We start from the raw sequence: 23,403 nt of genomic DNA on the forward strand, positions 1-23,403 counted from the left end.
AGAACAGCCCTGAGCTCAGACATCCAATGAAAACAGAATTAAATGTGAGTAGAGGGTGGGACTTAGCGTGGAAGAGAGTCCGGCACAGCAAATGAGAGCGAAGGAGAGGTGTTCCCAGCCTAGAATGTCCTTGCCTCAGTGCTGAGAGCCAGGAGAGACTGAGAGGAAGGATAGTGAAGCCAGAACAGACACACCAGCAGGTGCTGAGGATAACAAAAAAAAAGAAAAGGAGTAGAACAGAAATAGGCTGTGGAAAAGCAGGAAAATCAAGGAAAAGTGTTGAAGATAAAAGTACAGAGCAGGAAATTGTGAGATAGAAACAAAATAATTCAATTTTTTTTCATTAAACTGGAGTACAGAGCACATCTATCTTCTTTTTCAGCCACCTTCACTGAGAGCTTTACTCTCCTTCTCTTGTGTGGATTTTCCTCCTCTCCTTTGGATCGTTCCCTCCTCCACTTCATCTCGTCCTCATTTCAGACAGACTGTGCCACCATGGAAACTGGGAGCCCCAGGAAGATACAGTTCACCGTCCCTCTACTGGACACCCACCTAGACCCAGAGGCAGCCGAACAGGTAAGGAGGGAGGAGAACAGAGGCAAGGGGGGGCGAAGGAGGATGAGGAGGTGGTGTGGGTGAATCAGGACTTTGAGGCTTTTAAGGATTTCGTTACACATCAGTGATATACTTGGTTAAAGTTGCAAATGTTTGCCATAAATCATAGATAGGTAGGGTTGTGAAATGGGAATACGTGTTGGAGAGATGTTTATTTCAGTCATCAAAGAGAGCAGGTGCAGTCACCGGCGAGCAACTCAGCTGTGCAGTGTGCTCTGTTACAGGCGGATGACAAATTGCTGCTCTAAAGAAACCACATTTCTAGTGTCTTATTACCCACTTGCACCTACTTATCAGGCTGTGCCTTTTGAATGCAGCGCTAAAAGGAACATGGCAGGCTCCCACAGGCACGCAATGTCTTGGAAGTGTTAAAAAGGGCTGTCGCAGTATGTGGATGTGTATCCAGCGGTTTGGTGTAAGTTTGTTCTGAGCAAGTGACAACTGTCCTGCACAGCAGTGAGGTACTGACTTTTCTAATTTCTTCACATCCTCACATTCATTATTAGACTGTAATTGCATGACATGGCTTGATTTAAAGTCCACCAGTGTCTTATAATCAGGATCCTATAGGGCAAAACAGATCACCAGTGGGTTCAGTCCATGTGCTTGCAGAGAATATGTTGAAAAGAAACGTCCAATTTTCATAAATATAACATGATAAGTACAGGTCATTTATAATGAATGGGTAAGACCAGAAATATGTGGGTCCACAGTGTGTCTATGTCTCTCTCCCTTTGATTCTCTCTCTCTCTCTTTCTGTCTCTTTCTGCTGTGCTTGTCTTTTTCCCACTGTGACTGGAAAGTAGGTGTTTTGTGTACACAATGCATTTGGGTGGATGTGGACATTTGGGAATATAGTGAAGGTTAAACTTAGAGACACTGCTCTGGTGGACTAGGTTCACATGGTTAAGATTGTGTTGTGCTTGTTGGGTGGGTGTTAACATACATTTGCCTGTAAACATGTTTTTTTTTAGGAATGAACACAAGGGAAATGCAGCGAGACTGGTGACAGCTGCAGCTTTTCCATAGCCAGAAGTGTATGTAGCTCCAAAATAACTAACTAGGTCTGTCCCTCATCCTGTCATGTCCATCTATAATAATGCCCTAAAAAATATTCACCTCGAGTCAGGTTTTATGTTTTATGGTTCAACATAGTTGAACAAAATGTCTTTGTGTATGTTTGTGACAGTGGTTAACACCCACATTTAAATGTAAATGTCACAAGAAATAATGATCTAAATTAATAAACAGAAAAGAAAGTCAAGAATTCAGCCCCTTTTCTAGGCGACAATGTCATAAAATTAATAGAAAAATCCCAACAATTGTTAGTATAAATACTGATGATTGGGACAAACCTGCATCATCATTCCTGCGGTTAGTCACCTGTAGCACAGGTTTCATTAATGACCGTTAAATGTCACAGGGACAGTGACACAGCAGGACAACACCAAAACCCATGTAGTTTTGTTAATATTGTTTATGACACCCATGCTGTGACTAAATATCTGCTGTGAAAAATGTCGGTGAAAAGTCACCACATCCTAAAGGAGATCACTCAATTAATGAGTTTCAATTAATTGTCCTGTAAAAGCAAGGTGACCTTCAACTATAATAGCTGTAGTCTGAAATGAGGTACACATTGTGACCTCAGAAGAAATACATGTTGTACTCCTACACAGAGTACTTCAAAAAGATCATAGTTACCTATTGATTTTTACATTTTTAGCGTTATAACTTTATTGTTGTTGCCAGCAGATGCTCATAAAGGTTGGATGCTTTTAGTACTCAGACCTCATTACTTATTAGTTTGTGCTTGTGTGGAGCTAATTACTGCATGTTGGTGTTTGTACAAGCAAATTCTATAGCGTGTGTAATTATCGAAGTAATGTCAGGAACACTGAAAATTGATGCTTGTTGTACACTTGGAAAAGTGAATGTACTGTGCATCAGTGCAGTCAAATCTACCCTCGTTTCTGTGTATCTGAAAGACACAGATGTAATTATAGTTGTCCATAGCGATCCACCTGTCTTGTTTGTGTCTGGGTGTCAGGGAGTTGGTGTCAACTGTCTGTATTTATTTTGCCATGCATCTAGGCCTTCATCTCCAGCACCTGGTGTTTACCTATTCCCCAGCAGACAGACCTACTTTTAGCTTTTTTATAAGTCAAATTCAATTTACTCTTTCTGCATAAATAAATAAATAAACATATAAAGCACTTAGCTCTCAGCTTCACTAAGCATCACCAAAGTTTGATTGATTGCCACTGGGATTTTACCCTTTTACATGTTCTATTCATGCTAAGACCACTGTGAATGACTATTGAGCCTCAATGGAATGATGTTTCGCAAAAGTAAGGTCTTTTGTGTGTGTCTGTGTGAGACATCTGCTGACAAAGCCCAACACCATAATCTTTAGGAGTATGAAAAAGCCAAAAGGAACCGTGTATGTGTTTGTGTTTGCAAGCACACTTATGAATGTCACCCCAAGGGGCTTTACCCATGGTTCAGTAATCTCTACAACCTGACACCTCCCAGCATGGTGAATCAGTCTCCGTGGAGAACTACACGTCAGTCAGAACAGCCTCCCTGAACTCTGCCCCTTACAACAAAAGCACACACTCATCCTCTCATCCACACACAGATCCAGTGTGTGTCACTTTTATCATGACCTTAGATTAGAGCTTACTAACTCCAAGCATAAACAGACTGTACCACAGACAGCCAGCTGCTATGTTAACTCTCTAACATATTACATTATTATTTTAAATATCATATAATAGCTCAATAACTATTTCAAAGAAATGGTTTGATTACAAAAACTAATGTGTTAATTGATGAGTTTTAGATTAAAAACAGACCTGTGTCAAAACAGTACAGGACACCATGCTGGTTGCATTCTGTGTTGCATACACTAGTGAGACATGACATATGACCCATATTGTCCAGTTAAGTTACAAATGAATATGTCTTGGGATCTAATGTGAAGCCTTATGCAATGTCATGTGCATGGCCATAACATATTACATTCATTTTACGACTTAAATTTATCAACACAGCAACTATTTTGTCTGTCATCATGATGTTGTTGGAAGAGCTGAACCAGGTTCAACCTTAAAAACAACCCTGTGATACAGCAGCATCAACAGTCATTAGTTTAAGACAGCTTCCTGTCTTAAACTACTGTTTCAATACTTGGGAAGAAATTGAAAAAGTATATTTCCTCAAAATGCTGAAAAGTTCTGTCACAACACAGATCGGTGTCCAATAAAGACTCATTAAAGTTAACATTAAGTTAATGTTCTAAAGTTAACATGACACGAGAGCTCCATTAAACAGAAGACACATGCTGATAGTATTTACCAAGGTCTGATGGTGCATGTTGCAGACCAGTAACCTATATTCTTCCTGTTTCCCATCTTTGTGCCAAGCTCAGCTGTAAGTAGCTGCAGCCTTAAGTAAACAGATTTAAGAGTGGTATCAACCATCTCATGTAGCAACTACTGCTTTAACCCTGCATGATTTCTGCACATTGAGCAAAACTTCCATACTTAATACTATGATTATCACCAGACTGAAGTAACAGTCTGGATACTACACTAGTACCTAGTGAGATAATTAACACAGCTAGTTTACTTTAAATTTAAAAATCACATTCAGTGATGATACTGTCATTTATTCATTCACAACCACTGTCATTAATATGAGGAGCACTTGCTTCAGGAAACTCTATTCGTGGTCCACGGTAATATATTCCTAGTTGAGATGATGAATCGTGACATTTTGAGGTAATGGTCTTTTATTGCTTAGATTTCAGGCCTGGAAAATGTCCTCCCTTATTATACCCACGCTGACACGTGAGACCATCTTTGTCCTTTCCTGGGAACATAACAATTAATCTGTAATCGCTCAGGAAGGCAATTTTCCAAGAACTTTTGAGAGCAGTTCCTTATTATTATCATCACCCTGCATATTTCTTGTACATTATGGCAATTAAGGCCCATTAAACTGGAATTGTGTTTTTAACCAGGACATACTGTATAGGTTCCTCATTACTACATACAGTAGTACAGTTAGAAACAGAACATTTTAGTGGTAATTTGTGCTGCTTTTCCCTGTTCTTCAAACTCCTTCAATAAGCAGAGATACCTTAGCAAACATAATTAGGTACAGTTAGCCTTTCAGGCTTTGGATATCTTCACATCCCGCAGAAGATATTTAAAGTGAGTCATTTTATATGTTTGGTGGTTCCTTTTTTATTTAATTTGTGGTCATTCTGTTGCAAATATGCAAAAACATTGCATTTGCTTCAGATTAGATATAGAAACATAATTCATAGGACACAGCTGCAGCTCAGGTTTGTCTACCTTTGCTGGAAATCAGTGTCTTTGTTTAGGAAATTAGTTTTTTTCTTTCTCTTTCATTCAGTATTTCTCCTTCATGAGATTTGATCATTGGCATAATCAATCCCCCTGCAAAGCTTCATGGTTTAGTTTGTTTGTGGTAAATTTTTATTCACAAAAAATGACTCGCCTTGACTACTGCAGTGTGTTACTGACTGGGTTATCAACCCTCACCACGCCACTCTTCAGATGTCTGCACTGGCTTCCTGTAGCTGCCCACATCAGGTTCAGAGCCCTGACCATTGCTTGCAGAGTGGCCAACTCATCAACACCTGCCTACCTGAACTCTACATCCCTCTCGTCCACTGCACTCTACCAACAAACGACGTCTTGTGGTCCCCTCACCTCACCTCAAAAGGTTTCAGGCTAAGTTCTTCAGCTCAGTGGCTCCACGATGGTGGAACAAGCTACTAACCTCTGCATCCTCAGCTGCCTGCCTCTCTTCCAATTTAAAAGACATCTATTTATCTCTTCAATTAGCAAGTAGCACTTTGTAAAGATGAAGAAGAAGAAGAATTCTCCTGTAGCACTTTACTATAATGTTTTCTTCCTTGACTTAGATATTTTCTTATGTTGTACCTTACTTGTAAGTTGCTGTGGATAAAAGCGTCTTTCAATAATTAAATGTGAATGTAAGTTAGAAAGTGTGTCGATCATTAACATCAACATCAACATCTTAGCAGTACTGTGCTGTGCCAGAAAGATAAAAAACAAACAAACAAACAAAAAAAACTGAAAATACCTTTAAAAGTACTATATTCTGAAATAGCTCTCAGTCAATTGGCATGCCATGATGAATATTTGAACAGAACCGGCTGTTGCATGAGGCTCACTGTTTAATGCACTGAATATATTTTATGATGAACTGCAGATATTTACCTTAAAAATTCGCAGAATTTCTTAGATATATTACAGAGAATAAAAATTATATCTTGTGTGGCTCTAGCCTCCTGCTCCCCATCTGCAGCCGTATGATTGTATGATAAGAGGCGAGCGAAGAGGAGAAGAGGAGGAGAAGAAGATAAAGACAGCTCACAGGGGGAAGACAAAGGATTGATAGAGAGTATCGAGGCTGAGCACTGAAGAACTTAAGATAAAGGACAATAGAAGCCAATGATCTGGGTTTTCAAAGTTATGGGAATAATTACTCTATTCAGAGCCAAATGAGACCACAGCTGGAGAGAATCTGCGACGATTTATAATGGCTAGATACGATTTTAGCTTGAACAATAAAGATCATATTTCAAATGACAAGAAGAAGGATGAGGAGTCACACGAATCCTCTCAGACGTTAATGTCCTGTACAGTTTCGTTTTCTTTAACCTTTATTTGCAGTATTTTGTTGGGTCTGAAGCCCTTTTTCTGCTTCAAGGTGCTGACCACTGCACACGCTGCTGCTGACTTTCTGAAAAGTCAGTCAAATCACAGTTAGGAGGCAAAGTCTTTTTACACCACAGGAAACTGCATTCTCTCAAAGGAGATTCAGAACTTAAAACCTTTATTCTACCTCTGTCGCCTCAATTATGAATGAACCTATTCCATGATGACAAGATCAATCCACTTTCACCTGGTGGGATGCTGCACAGATAATGCATGGACTGAATCCCTGCTACACATTAAATCTGTTAAAGTGGCTTCAGAGGCACCTCTGTATGTGATTGATTAGTAGTATGCTTCACAGATTCAAACTACGTCAATTTGGATTTCTGTCTTAAAAGTTTCAGCAACTAAACTACATGAGCAATGTTTTGTGTTGATTCCTGCACTTTTGTGCAGCTCATTTTGCAATGTTTTAATTATTCTCACTTTTGCATGCGCGACACTGGGATGAAGTGTTTCCTGGCCTGACCTATATTTTCCAGCTAAGGGTATTTAGTCTAGTGCCCCCACCAACTAAGAATATCAGGCATGCACAGCTTTCTCTGCCCACCCATCAGTTTTGAAGGCTGTTTTTGTTCGTTGTTGGGAGAAGTGACAGAACTGCATTTTAAATGGACTGTGGGTTGAAAGGCGCACATGGTGGTTTGAGGGGTGAGCCTGTCCAGTCAGTAGTGGTATTTGTGTGAGAGGAGGATCAGGGACTTTGCTCTGCTGCTGGGTGAGGAGAATAACAATGATTCTGGGTATAATCAGTTCTACACAGTCATGGCTCGTTGTGCTTTAATGTGGGCCGACGGGGTGGATTTTCTGGAATGGCAACAAAACACACACACAAAGGGATTTACAGCTAAAAATACTTAGTGCAACCTTTCTATTGCAGTTTAAAGAAACCTTGGCCTCAGAGTATGTCTTAGTAGTTCAGTAAATACACAGGACATATCTATGAAGGCAAAAAAAAAAAACATGTAACACAATGAAAATGACTTACAGTTTAATATGACACTTATGAGGCTATAGGGCACACATAATCCAATAGATCAACTCTTAGAGTTTCACATATCTCCACTGACAGAAATAGAATAGAAATAAACAAATACATATTAAAAACTCTAGAGCTATGTACACAAAACACATTTCTGTAATACTAGGAGGAGTGACCACTACGCTGTGTAACTATGACTTGATTGTGAGTTGGTTGTATTCTGTGCTCTTGGTGTAGTTTTTCCAGGGTATATGTAAATGCTGATGCTATTGATTTTACAATTATTCTGTTGGCAGCTAAAGGATGTAGGTCTAAATTAAACTGTGCTTCAGTCTGGATCTGGACCAGACTCTGCATATTTTTTATGTGAAAGATTTGATGATTGCATGGGCTTTGGGGTGTGGGTGGATATTTTCTGAAGTTGCATTCAAGCCAGTCACAAAAAATTCCATCAGGATGGTAAACGACATATTGGACAACTAAGTTAGTGACAAAACAACAACAACAACAACAACAAAATGTGTAAGATTACTATTTTATAAAAAATAAACTTAAAAAAATTAAGTTAAAAATGTTTAATTTGAAAATATGTTTTAATAAATTTAATAATATATATGTTTTTAAAATAATATATTATACTGTGTGCAGGTGTTTGTATCTCAGTTTCTGTTAAATGTGATTTGATTGTCATCTTATAGCTGGTTATATTTTGTAGTTTGATTGCTGTTCAATAGCACAAATCTACTTTACCTGTTTTTGAAGTATTAAAATAGACATTACAAAAAACATTGAGCATGGATTCAGAAAGAAAAAAATACAAGCTCCAACCAGCAGTGCAGTGGGGGGATAAGACTAAATGGCTGACATGTGTCTGGGGATATAAGGTTCGCAGTCTTCTTGGAAAAGTGTGCACAGCAGTAAAACATGTCTGCTAGACCATAAAAGAAAAGAAAAGAAAAGGCATTCAGTACCTCTTCCTGTGAAAGCTCTTGAATTCTTAAATGCACAATTAAACTGTAATATTGAGATCCTGTACTACTGCCTACTAATTTTCCATACTGTACATTTATATCATCATAACATAAAGTGTCCTTTATCAGTTTAGAAATTACACCATGCTGGGCTTAAACTGCTAATTTGTTAGTCTTATATTGTTAGTGTTTTATATTAATTAATTATTTTTGGTAGATTTCCATTCAGGCACAGCAAAGCCTCAAAGTCAAATCTGTATGCTGACATTGTAATTCAAGGACAATGCAGCAGTTTTTGATTCTCCTCTGTCATTTTTCAGCTTTTTATATATAGTTAAGGTTTGAAATGAAAAAGGAGACCTCTTCATATTATAAACTCACATCTATCTCCACAGCTCTTGATTTTAGCTCAACCATCTGCAGTTTCACTCCTCAATAGAAAAAGTTAAACTGCTAAGCAACTTAAAATGCCATAAACTGAAGGTGCTGTACACTCTGCACAACCAGCAAGTAGAAAAGACGAGTGGACTGGAGCTCACAGCACTTCTAGCATCAGTCAGCAATCCTGCCAGCTACAGTGTAAACAAAGCATTTATGTATGATTTATGCAGGTGTGTGTGTGTGTGTGTGTGTGAATAATTGACTTTCTGTGTAAAATACTGTATATTTAAATTACAGTATTTTGGTTTTATGAAGCAATGAAATGGAAACGTTTGGGACGTTTTGGTGACAATAGCACAGTATCAATTTCAGTTGAGAGTTGCAGCCCATGTTTGACTCTAAAAGCTGTGAAGGGAAAGAAAATGGGATTGTTTCTAGAAAGTGTGGTGGATTATCAAACAAGATAGCAAAGAAAAAAGTGCATTTGTTGTTAAATGGTCACCAACGTAACTAGAAACTATGTGTTTTGCTTAATAAAAGGCAACATTTAGTCAATCAACAGTACAAATGTCAGTAGAAATGCACTCAAAATGTGCTCAGGGGTTGTGTTTGAATTGAATTACTGTGGTAAAGTTCAAGGACCTAAAGTATAGCAGATAGTATATGTTGCATTATTTTCCAAAACTTTTAGTTTCACCTTTGTGAAAAACGGATGATGGATCCCAAACTGATATATTGTTGGATAAATTTATATCCAACACTGGTCATAAGTCCAAACTTCCTGAGACAGATATACTAAGCTGTTTTTTCTGTAACATAGACACAAAATTAATTAGAAATGTTAATGAGTATGAGCTTATATCTTAAATAAATGGTTTTAAAACCCAGAGATTTAGTTAAACATTAACTACTGAGCAGCTCGATGAAATGCACATGTGTTATCCCAGAATGCTCCATTGCTGCCACACTTCACTTCAGTTGTGAGCCAAGATGCTCGTTGGTGGTGCCAGGCTGCCCTGCTGATTTGACTGCACAGCACTGTGAGATCCAGCACTGCTCTCACCCAGCTCAGGCCTCTTCAAAGTGACACCCAATCTCAAAATATGGATCACACAGACCTGCTTTGGGATGCCAGCATCACAGAAAACAATAGATGCTGATTTGGGCATTGATATCTATAAAACCACAACCATACAAGGGCAAAGGGTTAGGCTCCCTCTGGTTGGATGAGTGATACGGACATGCAGATTTCAGTGCACTGGATTAACATGTTGATTGTCTGAGCCAATATAACCCATTAGTGTGCAAAACCCGTGTGAAAGCCTGCTAGTGCTTGTAATATATCCCGTGATATTTAAAAACACGTTAGACTTGGCATCAGTGTCTTTATAATGTCCTCACTGTCATGGCAGCAAACATTTGGAATATGTTTTTTTCCACAAACGATTAAGGTCTCACTTCATAACAAAACTCTTCTGCTTTTTCAGATCAGAAGACGTAGACCCACACCTGCTACTTTAGTGGCATCCAGTGATCAATCATCACCTGGTAAGGCACTTCATACAAACACACACAACACTTGTAGACGACACATGTATTACTGAGGCTGACCTTAAACTTCAATGATAATTGTATACACTACCATACACTACTAGGTCTCTCTACTATAATGTTTGCTAACTGTACTCATAAAACAGCTTAACCAACAACATGTCAGAGGGTTTTGTCCCCATATAAACACACACACCTTCAGAAGTTGCCATAGTCACAATCTGTTTCACATACTTCAAAGCGTTTCTGTTTCTTATTTTCAGTGCTGTAATGATGCAACTATATTATGCACCAAATGAATCTTCCTGCTGCATTAGAGCAACAAAAACAGCCGTGTGTGTCCCCCTGTGGGATCTTAACGATCAAACACAACAGTGCTCCTCCAGAGAGTTATCTTGTTCTGTGACTCATCCATTGGCGTCCTGCCTTTGCTGTACTTTGGTGTGTGAGCGTGTAATGTGACCCACTGCTGAATCAAGAGATGGTCACCTGGGAATACGGGGTGGAGAGTGTAATTTTTTTCCAGATGACAAAGCAGAGGCTGGTATGCTCAGTTTATTATGAATAAGTATGGTGAAAGTTAATGCATCATTGAAGATTGCATTCGATACACTGTCATATTGTGTTTTTGAAATCACAACATTTTGTCACGGAGAGTTGTCATAGTCCATCTTTATCTGAACAGCAGTTTTTTTGTATTATCTGTTTCCTAATGTGTGTTTGTGTGCATGATTACAAGTGTGAGTTTCGCTGTTTGATTCAGTAATTGGACTCTGAGCTTGTGGAGTCTTTTAGAATCAGCCTTGTTGTCTGAATGAAGAGAGCAGCGAAAACCCTCAGCAATCCTCCCTGCTTAGTAGATCAGAGATAAGAAGAGAAAAAAGAGAAACTGTGAAGTGGTGTAGAGCAGAATTTATTTGAAGCAAAGCAAGAGGAATGTTGAAAAAGACAATAAAGGAGTGGAGGAACAACCTCATCCATTTGTTTAGCATTTTTAGGCCGTTTCACCATCAGGATGGTAATTAATTATCTTTATTATAATTAGAAATATTTGAAGAATAGAGCATTATGTGTCAGAAAAGAGATGTGTGCAATTCTTAGTTTTGCTGAGTGCCTCTCAGTGGTTCGCACCTCACTGAGCGTGTCTTCAAAATTAAAAATTCTGAGAGAGACAACCAGGCCGTGGAAAGATTTAAAACGGAGATAGAAAGACAAAATTATGGCCTGGGAAAGAGGGATTGACACAGACTCCCGAAGACAGACGTCAAATCAGACACAGAGGCACAATCACAGACTGAAACATTTACAGCTGTGTGTGTCAGAGTGGGGATGTGTTAGACAGGAGGGGGGTGGGGAGGAACAGATATGATAATGAGAGAGAGGAGCTGTGCTGGTGCAGTAATGGTGTGCCCCACATCAGACAGAGCCCTGCATTATTTAATGCTCTGCCGTGATCGCTGTGAACCCCAAAAGCACATCAGAGAAACAGCCACAGACGTGCAGACAAGTCCGACACAGGCTGCGGGTTAAATAATGAGGAAGCAGAAACGGTGTTAGGAGAGAAAGATGAAATCTGAATCTCATCTGAATAGGAGGTTCGTTGTTTGGGAGGATGCCTGTCTTTACTGATTCAAGGAGATAGAGACAAAGAGACAACTTCAGTGGGCTTGGTCAAAGAAAGTGATATGAATGAATTTTCTATTACAGTATTGTATGTTTCCTATTGATGAGCTCCTATTACATTGTGTTGTGAAGGATATATGTCAATTAAATAATGACATTTTCAAAGATTTCTTTATTATTATGTGTGTGGAAAAGCAGCCCTCATGTTAATTTTAAATGTACAGACAGACCAGGATGAAGGCCAGTAGAAACAAAAGCAGAACTCAGCATACAAGTTACTGTTCAGTAAGTTCTATAAGAACATATGGATATGCATGGAAAAGAAATGCAAAATAAGATGAATACATCTTAGTTTAAATGCCAACATTGTATCACAGCTTTCTTTGTATGAGATTGTGCCGACTGACTGGTTAAAGTGCTCATGCTGACCCCTGTCCACCACAAAGTGAAAACCAACAGGTGGTATTAATGTTGGAACTCATCCGTGTAGATGAAAATAAATTTGCCACTAAATTGTAAATAATTTGACATTGCTTTATAATACTGCTTAGGTGACATTGTGCAACCTTGGTCTGTAAAATCTAATTTTGTTTAATTTTCACATTTTATTGCCTATTAGCCAGAGGTTAATTATTTAGCAGAAAATATACAGTAGATGTGAAGAGAAAAGGGCAACAACAACCATCAGTAACAGTTACAAAAGGAAGGTTTTTTAATATTGTGATCACATCATTTAAAACAGGACATCCACACACCCAGTTTTATTCTTTTTCTACTAGACATGGAAGCTTCATCAGCCTGGTGCATGTTGGTTAGAGACCACAAATTTATTTGCGAGGTTAGTTTGAATCACTCCTGCTCTGGATAGAATCACTAAGTGGACAATGGAAGTGAAGAGTGCGAGTAGGTGTAATGGTCAGATCTCTAACAGCACCTCCTACCCCCCATTAACTGTGGCCTTCCTGGTGGAAGATGGAGTCGATTTGATTTTTCTAGGGATGGATGAAAGGACAGCATAATAATTTGGAAACAGGTTATGTCCTGTTATGGAGTCTACTTCTGTCGAGGGAGGGGTTACTTATTTACACATATAAGGCTCTCCTGTTTTCTCTGTTCAAATGTGAACATCATTGTCCTTAGATGAGTGTCTTTTATCCTTCAAATCAAGCTACACAGTTTAAACTGGTCCTGAGGTGCCATCATCGTGTGTTTAGTATCTCTAATATGACAATTCTATTTTTTCACATAATAAACATAAAAGAAACACTTTCACTTTCTTCAATTTCAAAAAAAGGTGGCGCCTGAAATTCTGTGTTAAAGCTGTGTCTTTACCATACTTTAACTACCATAAGATTTAGACGGCATGTAATATATTTCAATTTATTATTGACACAATTAGGTCAACTATTTCCTTATTTCCAGACTGCTAAGCTAAGCTAACTGGCTGCTAACAAGAACACTAATAAGCCTCATGCATAGTCCTTCCAGACAGAGAATATTTTCATATTCACTCATGGTTTATCATTGTTTTTCCTCAGAATAGTCTTTTTCATCATGCCCGATTATTATCATGGGTAAAATATTGTGATAGTATCATTGCTGTGATTCCCAGTCTCAATTTCAATATTTCCCTTATGAACGTAACAAATAGCAGCATGATTTACATTTTTATCTTTCATCTTTTTGGGGAGTTAATATCTGCATCAAAAATGCCTTCAGTGGCTGGTTTGTTTAAACTCATACAGTGTGTGGGAGGTGAGGAGGAAGAACAATATTTTCTTTGAAATTAAAAGAAAAGAGCTGCATAATAATATTTGTGGGACAAGAATGAAATTGTTGTTTTCCTACCTCTAGTTCTTCCCGTTAAAATGTAAAACAGCCCTTTTAAATGCACGACTGTGTTGACTTGTCTTTCTTTTGTCTATAACACTGTGTGTGTTTTTTTTTTTTGTTTGTTTTTTTTGCTTTCTTCTTCTGATGCAGTGCTGCAACTCCAAACCAATGCCATTTAAATTAGAGTAGCTTGACTGAATAAATAGAGCCAGTAGACCCACTCTATTCTCATCTGACTTTGTGTCAGACAGTCAGTTGGGAGCTGCAGGGATAGACTCGTCGCTGCGGAGAAATTTTTATTACTGTCCTTTTCTCTCCTCCTAGAAGCACAGATGGGCTCAAGATGAAGACAAAGCAGTCTGAATATCAATAACGTGAAAGACATATTTTAGGATTTTTCACCCAAAGGATATTCAAATTCGCTGCCTTGTACTTGTACAAGTGTAATGACAAAAAAGTTGAATCTAAACTAATTTAATTGAAACCACGCCCACTATAACAATTAAATTGTTTCTTGAAATGAAAAGATAAAATCTTCAGCCACAGCGAAATTATCCGATAACTAAACCCTAAAACTAGGAAGACGTCTGCATTTGAAGATACAATTTCATTGATAGCAATGCATGAACATATGCATCCATCAGTTTGCAGTAAACATGTCTGCACATATGCATACACGAAGATGAGATTGTTCTCCCAGTATGGGGCGACTCCAGTTAAAACAACCAAATGGTTATTATGGGAAAAACACAATAATAAAACATCTGTAACCTGAACAAAGTCATTTTAAACCAAACCAAGTTATTTATGTGCCACAACCTAATCAACCTTGAACCTTATCACTGTCACACTGAAATCATTTCTGTCTTAAAACTTATTTTAAGTACTTTTAGTAATATTTTTTACTTCTAAAGGAGCATAATCATTGAGTTAATCTGCAAGATTGTTCAATTCACTCCTTTTATTTGAATGTAATGTTTACATGTGTCTTCACCCTGTCTATTTTTGTAAAATAACATTCCTAATGCTATAGTAAATCTTTAATTACGTTTTTCTCTGGCAGAATGACGTGGTTCGATAGCTATCAGGTGTCTTTTTATAAATCGTTTGCTTTACCCTGTGACTTGAAGGACAGTCCAAGACTGGCCAGTTTCCTGGAATTGATTTGAAATAAAATCCATATTAGTTGTATGAACCTTCTCAAACTCCTGGTAGATACAATAAATAAGATTCAATTTCAAGCGTGACTGTAAACACACACACACAACATAGATCCAGTATGAAATCAAATAAAATCGTTTTTATGTCAGGTGTTTATACAACACCACGTTTGTGTTTAGTGCAGAGAATGAGGGAAATGAAGGATGTGTGATGAATAAAGAAACACACATCATAAGCATTTTGATCAGCCTAGCGCATACTTTTAAAAATAATATATACACAGGCTCACTGGCAAACACACACACACACACACACACACACACACACACACACACACACACACACACACACACACACACACACAGTGCCATCCTAGTGCCTCGGGATGCATAGGTTGCCAAGCAACAAGGTGATGTCCTAGAAAAAAGTTGCGTGTGTACTGTAAAATAAAGAGTTGGATTCAGGTTCAACACACTCACTACTGATCACAGTTTTGTGGTTTTCTTTTTTTGTCCTTTTACTGACCACAGAGTCATATTTCAGATAATGACTCCTAATAATAAAGCTTTTCTTCATGCTGGGGAATCTAGTGTATGACCTTCATATGTTTCTGAGTGTACTATCCTCTTCTTATGAGTACATTTAATCTCTACAGCTGTCGAAACACCCTGTAGCTGTTTTTAGTGGTGAAATAAATATTAAGATCCTTACATAATAATGAAAAATACTGCATTACAAGTTGAAGTCCTGCAGCTAAAGTGCTAAATTATTTTATGGTATAACACTGGATTCATTTTATAGAAACAGTAACAGTAAGATGCATTTCAATGATGTAGTTTAGTTTGCTTTATTGTTTACAATTACAGGTATATTACATACGTTACAGGTTTATTTTAATCTAACAAAAAAAAAACAGCAACTTTAGCTGCTAAATAAATGAAGTACAAACACATACATTAATAGTATTAATATACTGTAAAAATAATTATTTTTTTTACATGTATGCCAACACTGGACTTTAATACAATTGTTGTGTATATTTAATTCGTTCCACCTCTGGCTGTGTTAGTTGTATAAATCAGCTGAGCTGCACAGTACACCTCTGCAGCTGATCTGGGAAGTTTCCTTCACACTCACTTCCCTTCTGGGGTTTTGTATAAACAGTTGATTGTTTATTTTACCAGGGAAAAAAATGAGAACGGATTAGCATCCCCTTTGTTTGCGCAAAATTATCCAGAGTCTGCTTTTAGTCACAGATGAGAATAAAAAATAAAATAATTGTGCCCACAGTGCTTTGTCTAAATTGAGCACTCACTGTAACATATGATGCGTGTTAGATAACCATCTGGCTGGAGGTCACTTTTTATCCACTCTGCTCTGCCCTGTCTGGACACAGCATCACTCCAGCCACAGTACAGTGATGTACTGAACAGAGCAACTGTGTATTACTACAAGTATAAAGACAGCACAGCATCTCAGAGTTATTAATTTAGTGCCATAAGTGTGCATCTGCTTGTTTATTCTGTTTTTGCTTTAAATCCCTTATTACTGTAAGTGGCTACAGATTATTCTCTGTCTTGCAGAAATAGATGAAGACCGTCTCCCAAACCAGTTGTACAAGGTAATCAAATTTATGCTGTATTACAAACTGCATTGTAAAAAATAAGATTACAGAAATAGAATTATGGGAATTGTCTGTATCTCGGTCTCTATTAAAACAGTCTCTTCAATCTCTGCCCAGCTTTTATTTTATGTTGCTGTTTTACAGGCAGCTTTGTTGAACTCCCCTCGACAACGACGAAAAGGGCAAAAGGGAACACCAACCATGAAAGGTAGAGTCACTTATCAGTTTTGTCATCATCCTTAATGTGATGTTGGTGTTTAATGCATTACCATTAGGTTACATTAAACCATGGTGAATGTCTTATTTCTCACTTCAGTCTCTGCTAGCATTTTGCAGAACTCATTCTGACACAGATTTACCTTCTGCTTTACAAAAATATTAACACTTCATTGCTTTCTGGAGGCAAAAAATACACCATACAAGAACATTTAACATTCAGTGGTACTAAGAGGCATCTTATCTTCAATGTTACTACCAAAATTAATCTCTCTATCTTCCAGAAGCTCTTATAGACTGTAGGTAGAGCTGTTCTGCTTCATACCAGAAGGCTTCCAGGGCTCTTTCAATTCCAGACTGTCTCTTACAGTTCACATGACAGACAATGAAATACACACGGTGATAAGAAAAGGCTTGTGAGGTTGTCTTTATAATTCAAATCGGTCAGATTTTCCTGAGACTGGGCAGAGCGCAGGTGCTTATATATCTCAACAGCGAGACTACATTTTGTGAGCTAGTCAAACCAAACTGATATTATAACTGGGGTGGCATGTGGCCATGTACATTTTAAACTAAGTGTATTTCCTTTATATACAAATCAAGATTTACCAAAACAACTCAGCTCGTCAAAGAGGAAATAACAGAAGCCACAAGGGAAAAATTTAAATCCTATGAGATGTAATAAAAAAAAGTCATATACTGTAATAAATCATTAGTCAGATAAACACATGTAATGAAACAAGGCAAAGATACACTGAGACAGCTGTAAACGCACATTTACATAGAAACACAGTCACTATAATCAGTCTTTTACAGTTACAGTGTTTCTATGCTTCTATCACCCTTTAGCAAAGAAACACTGCAGCAAATTGTACTAAAAGGATTGTACCTCTGGAAGAAGACCATTTGGTTTGGACAACTCAGACTGCTCAAGTCTTAAATAAACTTCAGAGTGCACTTTAGCATTGACAAGGACTGTGTGTTTTATTCCCCAGCACCTGAGTTGCAATGATGTTAGGAGGTGATCGTTTCAGAGTGCGGACGTAAGGAATGACAGCAACCAACAAGTGTTTCAGTTCACAAAAAGAACGGTTGAAAACCAACTTTTAAATTGTCAACCAATCTTTTAATGGGTAGATAAAGCTATTAGTAAGTCCAGAATGTCAAATGTCAGGTATAGCTTGAATTTACTTTCACTTTACAAGCTAAAATAATGATGGAAGCTAGCTCTGCTTTGAGTTTTTCAACTTCACAGCCAATCAGAGCTGCACTGCACTCATTATTTTATATTTCTGACTAGAATTTTTCCCACTTTCCATTTTTTGAGCTGAAAGTTGATTCATATGAGGTCGGAGCTCTTGAGACCTCAAAGAGACACGCAAAGCCTCAGCAGTGTCCATCATCTGATACTTCTTTTGACTGTTTGTGTCCTTGCAAATCCTATTTTAAGTGCAAGATAAGAATCCAATTAAACATGAATACAACATGTGCTGTAAAGTGTTTATGCAGAGTCTATGCAGCAGAGCAGAACCATTTTCAACAAAGAAATAGAACAATGGCAGCAAGTTAAGTGAAATCTGGAGCTCTATGATGTTTATCCTCCAATTAGTTTCAGAGCTAAACCGCACTCAGTGTTTAGCAGTGAAACATGAGTCCCTTCTTAGAGAAGACCCAGGTGAGACTCAGTGTGCTTTAGTTTCACTCTACAGGGGGATTAAAAGTAATAAAACCACAGATGAAGGAGGCTGAAGCAGGTGATTAAAGTAATCGTCTCCCAGCTCTGGTGAATCTTTACCTGTTCCCTACCTCCAAACAGTGCAGTGGTTTAATTAAATCTTGTTAGCTTATTAAAAATGCTTAACCTACAATACTCTTTTGAAGTGCAGGATTTCTTCTTCCGTGTCTCCACACACACTTCCTTCGATTCTTCTGTACAAAACCTTCTTCTCTCCTATTGGTTCTCTTCATCTCACACCACTTGTCTTTTACTTGCTAGTCCTCTTTCTCTCCCCAGTGATTTTGTGCCTCTTTGATTCTGTCTATCAATCTCCTCTGGCCCTCTCATCTTCCCTTTCGCTCCCGTTAACTCTTTCCTTTTAAGCAACTTACTTTTTCTTTTTCTTTAGTTTTTTTCATCTTCACTTACCTGGATCTCTTTCACTTCTTCAACCTCCACCTCCCTCCTCCTAGAGCTGCAGTTCCTGGTAGAGCACCACCTGTACAGGCAGCAGCAGGGAGCTGGGGATGAGTGTTCCTCAGAAAGCTGTCTGTCAGACAGGCCCAGCCCCGACTCAGTTCCCACTGGGGAGGAACTTCCACACGACGATGAAGCCACTGCGGAGGCCTTTGAGAAGCTGCGCTGCCAAATGGAAGGTATGTTTAGAGACTATGAAAGAGAAGATTTCATTAGTATGGTAGCAGGATTGCAGCTGAGCAATATAAAAGTCTGACAGAGAGTCAGGTTCATGATTTTCCTCTTGGCAATTCTTATTGATCATAGCTATCAGGGTGAGAAACTCATAAAATTACAATTCAGCACTGATAAAAGAAGCAAAAAAATATTATTTTTTCTGATTTGAAGGGAAAAATCTTTTTTCATTGATGAAAAAAAAAAACAGTACAAACAATGTGTGATGTTCAATGTCCTGGGTATTGGAGATGTTTACTGTAGGTAGTTCAAGTGAGGACGCTGTACAATGAACACCAAAATACCATATGGAGCTTTCAACATAAACAACAACAACATCTTTGTGTATGTTCCATGAACCTGGGCCATTTGCTGATACCTTACATAGTTATATGTAACATATCACAGCATGAATTGTGTTCTTTTCTACTTTTCTCTCAAGGTGATTTTACTAGGAATAACAAACCCTGCACTGCCTTGAAATACTGTAAAAAAGAGTTGTTTTTTACAGCATTTCTAAAGTAGAAATAGTTCAAGTACTGTGTTTTGTGTGAAAGAACTGTCATTGATATGCAAGAACTCCAGTAACCATTTGAACATCAATATGACACAGTGCTGTTTTCTTTCTTCAGTGATAAAACAGTGACAAACATTTTACCAAATGACAAAAACTCAGGAACAGTTTTCACTGTATTGTACATTCTTTCTTTCCATGCTGGTCTAAAGGCACATACTGTAAATAGTACTACAAATACAGAAAACATACGATACCCATATTGATTGTTTGTTATTGAAGAATCTTGTACAGGGTTGCACATAGGTGCATAATTATGCAGGTAAATTCTATCAGCTGGAAATGAAAAAGGTGTACAAAGAAGTGAAACCATTGGAAATGTATAAACTAATTTACAGGAGAAGACTTCAGCTGTACAAGCTGATTTTATTAAGCATGTATTAGCGCCTGAGAAAAACACTTTAAGTAGTATTAAAAATAAATGCTTAAGTATAATGCCAAACTTAAAATTGTACAAAGTTGGTAAGATCTATAATATAAAGAACATTAATTAATGTATGAGGAGGAAAAGTGGGTCTGTGAGTGAGTGAGGCCAGGAATAGGACAAGATAGGACATGGAAATAAAATAAAAAAAGCTCAACAGACAGATAAGAGGTCACTGCAATGGCTGCTGAAAAATGGATGGTGTGGTACCAAGAGAGAAGAGCAGATGGATGAAGAGAGGATGAAGACGCAGAAGAATATTAAGGAAGATGACATAAGAGATGGGTATAGAATTAGGAGAAAAGATAGGGTTGAAGAAGAGGATAAATGATGAAAAAAGACTGAAGAGCGAATGGAACAAAATTTTTAAAGGAACAGTTTGCAAAATATTCTTATATGCTTTCTTGTTGACAGTAAGATCAGAAGGCTGTTATCATTTTTAACTGCACAGTGAATATGAAACTATAGTCAGCAGCTGATTAGCTGAAAGCATAAAGACCAGGACGACTAATAATTTTATCCAATGGTGAATACGTTCACCTGCTCACTCAGTCATGAGTTGTCACTATGATCAAAATGACAACTTTTATCATACAATTCAACTTTGCAGACACTGTAAGTGTGTTACCTTTAATGATATAAATACTGTAATACTGCAGCAGCTGCATTGATGGTCTCAGAGCAAAGCACATAGCCTACTGTGCACACGTTTAATAATTGCCTGCGACTAATGCATCATAAGTGGACGGGGCTGTTTTTCAGAAGCAATGGCACCAAAGTGCCAAATTGAAAATGTTGTAAATGTTGTTATCTACGGTATATTCATTTTAATTAACTGGGACACAGATGCTGCAAGATGACCGTGTGTTATGGATTGCTCTTACAGAGGAGCTGCAAATTAATTATCAGTCGAGATGAAAGGAACAAAGAGGAGCAAAGAGAGTTGGGGAAACGAATCAATGACCATTAACACCAGTCAGTCTAGGGTGGCTTTACTTAAATACCACCCCTTAAAAATCACTCAGCATGAGTCAATAACATGCAACTGTAAATGTCAAGAGTCACTGACTGATGAGATGTATGCTGTATTCTAAACATTATTTACTTTAATAATAAATATCAGACTGGTTTACCCTCACTACTCTATGATCATTGACGTGATGACGTTACAGTATTCAGTCATTAACCTCACCTCCATCTCATCCTCTATTTGCCTCCTGCAGAGTTCTCGAGGGAGAGTCTATTAGAGGCTGCAGGTGGACTCGAGTGCCCCCTCTCCAAGGAGAAAGAGGATTGTTCCGGCGTTGCCAGTGTAGCAGATTCATCATTGCAACAAAACAACATACAAGCAGGTACAGTAGAGCAAAAAGAGCCACGGTTATATAGGTATTGTTTCTCTCTCTCACATCTCCTTCATGGCCTTTCCCTTAGGAAACTAGTCATCATCCATTCAGCAGACAGGGATTATTTAGAGATGTTAAACAGTTCAACAGACACTTGGATTGGTGTCATGTAATAGCAGCTTGTCACTTTACATTTGTAAAGTGGCTTTGATTGACACTTCACAGAGCTCCACTATGGCTGAAATACCCTAGGAAGCAGCTAAATATGAAAGTGGGATAATCTATTTAGGTGGGCAGCTAATAAGAGGGAGTTGATTCTGTGGACGTTCAGTCTTTACTTTAGATCTTTGTTCCAAAATTTCTTATATTTAATAAAAACATCACAAAGTTGCTATAAACCCTTATTGTAAATTATATTTAACTTTTTACTATTTTATATTCTGCACAATTCTGTGCCCATCATCTTGGAGAACCTGCTTTACAAACATACTGCACAGGCCCAACGAGCAAAAGGGGTGTGAAAGATGGTGATCCTGAACAAGAGTCTCTCAGCTTTTTTTTAAATGTGTTACTGGCATTAAATTCAAAATAAGCATATATTTTAAATACAATACAATCAAATGCCTGAGTTTCAAACACAAAGCAACAGAAAGACCATAATTTCTTTTGTATTTGCAGAAACAACTACGTTACCAAATATTTTGATTGTATTAGACCATTAAAATTCTTCAAGTCAGTCAAGTCTTTTGTCTCTGTCTATACTTTGCAGGCACAAAAGCTGCAGAATCCAGTGTGAGTCAGCCAGCAGGAGAGAAGACAAAGATAAGCAACCTGGAGAAAGAGAAATAGAACAGTCTTCTGTACAACACAATGCTGCTCAGTCTGTTCAGCCAGCCCAACACAATGACAGAAGATTGTGTCTGCATTTACACTTTTTAGAAACATCAGGGCATCTATATTCCTCTATCAGGCCTTAGTTACAACCTTGAGAACAAAAATAAAGGTTTCTACTCTTATTTTGTGTCAAAACTCCTGTGTGAAGGGATAGTTATTTAATTGTAATACATTTGTTTTTATTGCTTCCCCTGCACTAAACTAAAACTAGCCTACTGGATATACAGAATGAACCAGACTGGGAGTTACAGTACTAATGCAAGAGTCTTTTCCTGTCTCAGTCACACACTCATTATCATAAATAGTCCCAACTCACATGTGTTTTCTTCTTTAATGTACAAAGGAAACAAATATTTTATTTCCAAAATGTGCCATGAACTCTGCTCTCTTGTTTCAACTCAAAGCAATAAAACTGAATGTGTACCTAATAAATAAGTGGGACTGGAACCATCACTTTAAATTACCAGTCTCAAGATAGCACATCTGAGTCGATTGACAGTACATATGTAATACATTATTCTAAATAAAGAGTATTAAGAAATAGCATGTGCCTAAAATAATAACATGTCTTTTTCATGTCTTTATTGAGAACAACCTATAAAATAATAATAAAAATAATAATAATAATAAATAAATTAACTAATAAAAAAATAAAAACCTTATAGGCACATTATATGAGTTAATACTCTTGACTTAGATGAAGATCAGATCAGATTTCATAACAAATTAAAGCAGAAAACTATAAACTTCCAAAGGGTTCACATACAGTTGCCACTGTGGGTTTCCATTATTAAGGTACAATGGAAACACCTTAAAGTCTGAATTACTTTTTTTCTTTAGAAAGTCATAAAAAACACATTTACACAAAGCAGGGACTTCATTAATTTAGTGAATGCAGACAGTGATATACTTGCAATTTACCAATGCATAAGTAGAAAACATCTCCAACAACATCCACCCGAGTCTGCCTGAAAGAGATGTAATAAAATAAAACTGAAAGCAACACAAAGTTTTCAATAGACCT

At 37.7% G+C, this 23,403-nt stretch overlaps 1 protein-coding gene across 1 annotated transcript; it reads left to right on the forward strand.

Annotated features, from left to right (window-relative positions):
- Window positions 1–136: 136 nt before the first annotated feature.
- On the forward strand, window positions 137–22,977 carry LOC113153439 (protein phosphatase 1 regulatory subunit 1A-like). The gene is made up of 8 exons (XM_026347068.1): window positions 137–200; window positions 383–576; window positions 10,217–10,277; window positions 16,481–16,518; window positions 16,666–16,729; window positions 18,928–19,110; window positions 21,366–21,494; window positions 22,255–22,977. The coding sequence occupies exons 2-8, from the start codon at window positions 496–498 to the stop codon at window positions 22,332–22,334; spliced, it is 636 nt and encodes a 211-aa protein (XP_026202853.1). The 5' UTR covers window positions 137–200; window positions 383–495; the 3' UTR covers window positions 22,335–22,977.
- The last annotated feature ends 426 nt before the right edge of the window (window positions 22,978–23,403 follow it).

This window comes from Anabas testudineus, chromosome 5 (genome assembly GCF_900324465.2).
Source record: "Anabas testudineus chromosome 5, fAnaTes1.2, whole genome shotgun sequence".
Lineage (NCBI taxonomy): Eukaryota > Metazoa > Chordata > Actinopteri > Anabantiformes > Anabantidae > Anabas > Anabas testudineus.

Coding starts and splice junctions, on each gene's coding strand:
- LOC113153439 (XM_026347068.1), top strand. CDS start 496: ATGGAAACTGGGAGCCCCAGGAAGATACAGTTCACCGTCCCTCTACTG. Junction 16,519..16,665: donor TCCCAAACCAGTTGTACAAG/GTAATCAAATTT, acceptor GCTGTTTTACAG/GCAGCTTTGTTGAACTCCCC. Junction 19,111..21,365: donor GCTGCGCTGCCAAATGGAAG/GTATGTTTAGAG, acceptor TGCCTCCTGCAG/AGTTCTCGAGGGAGAGTCTA.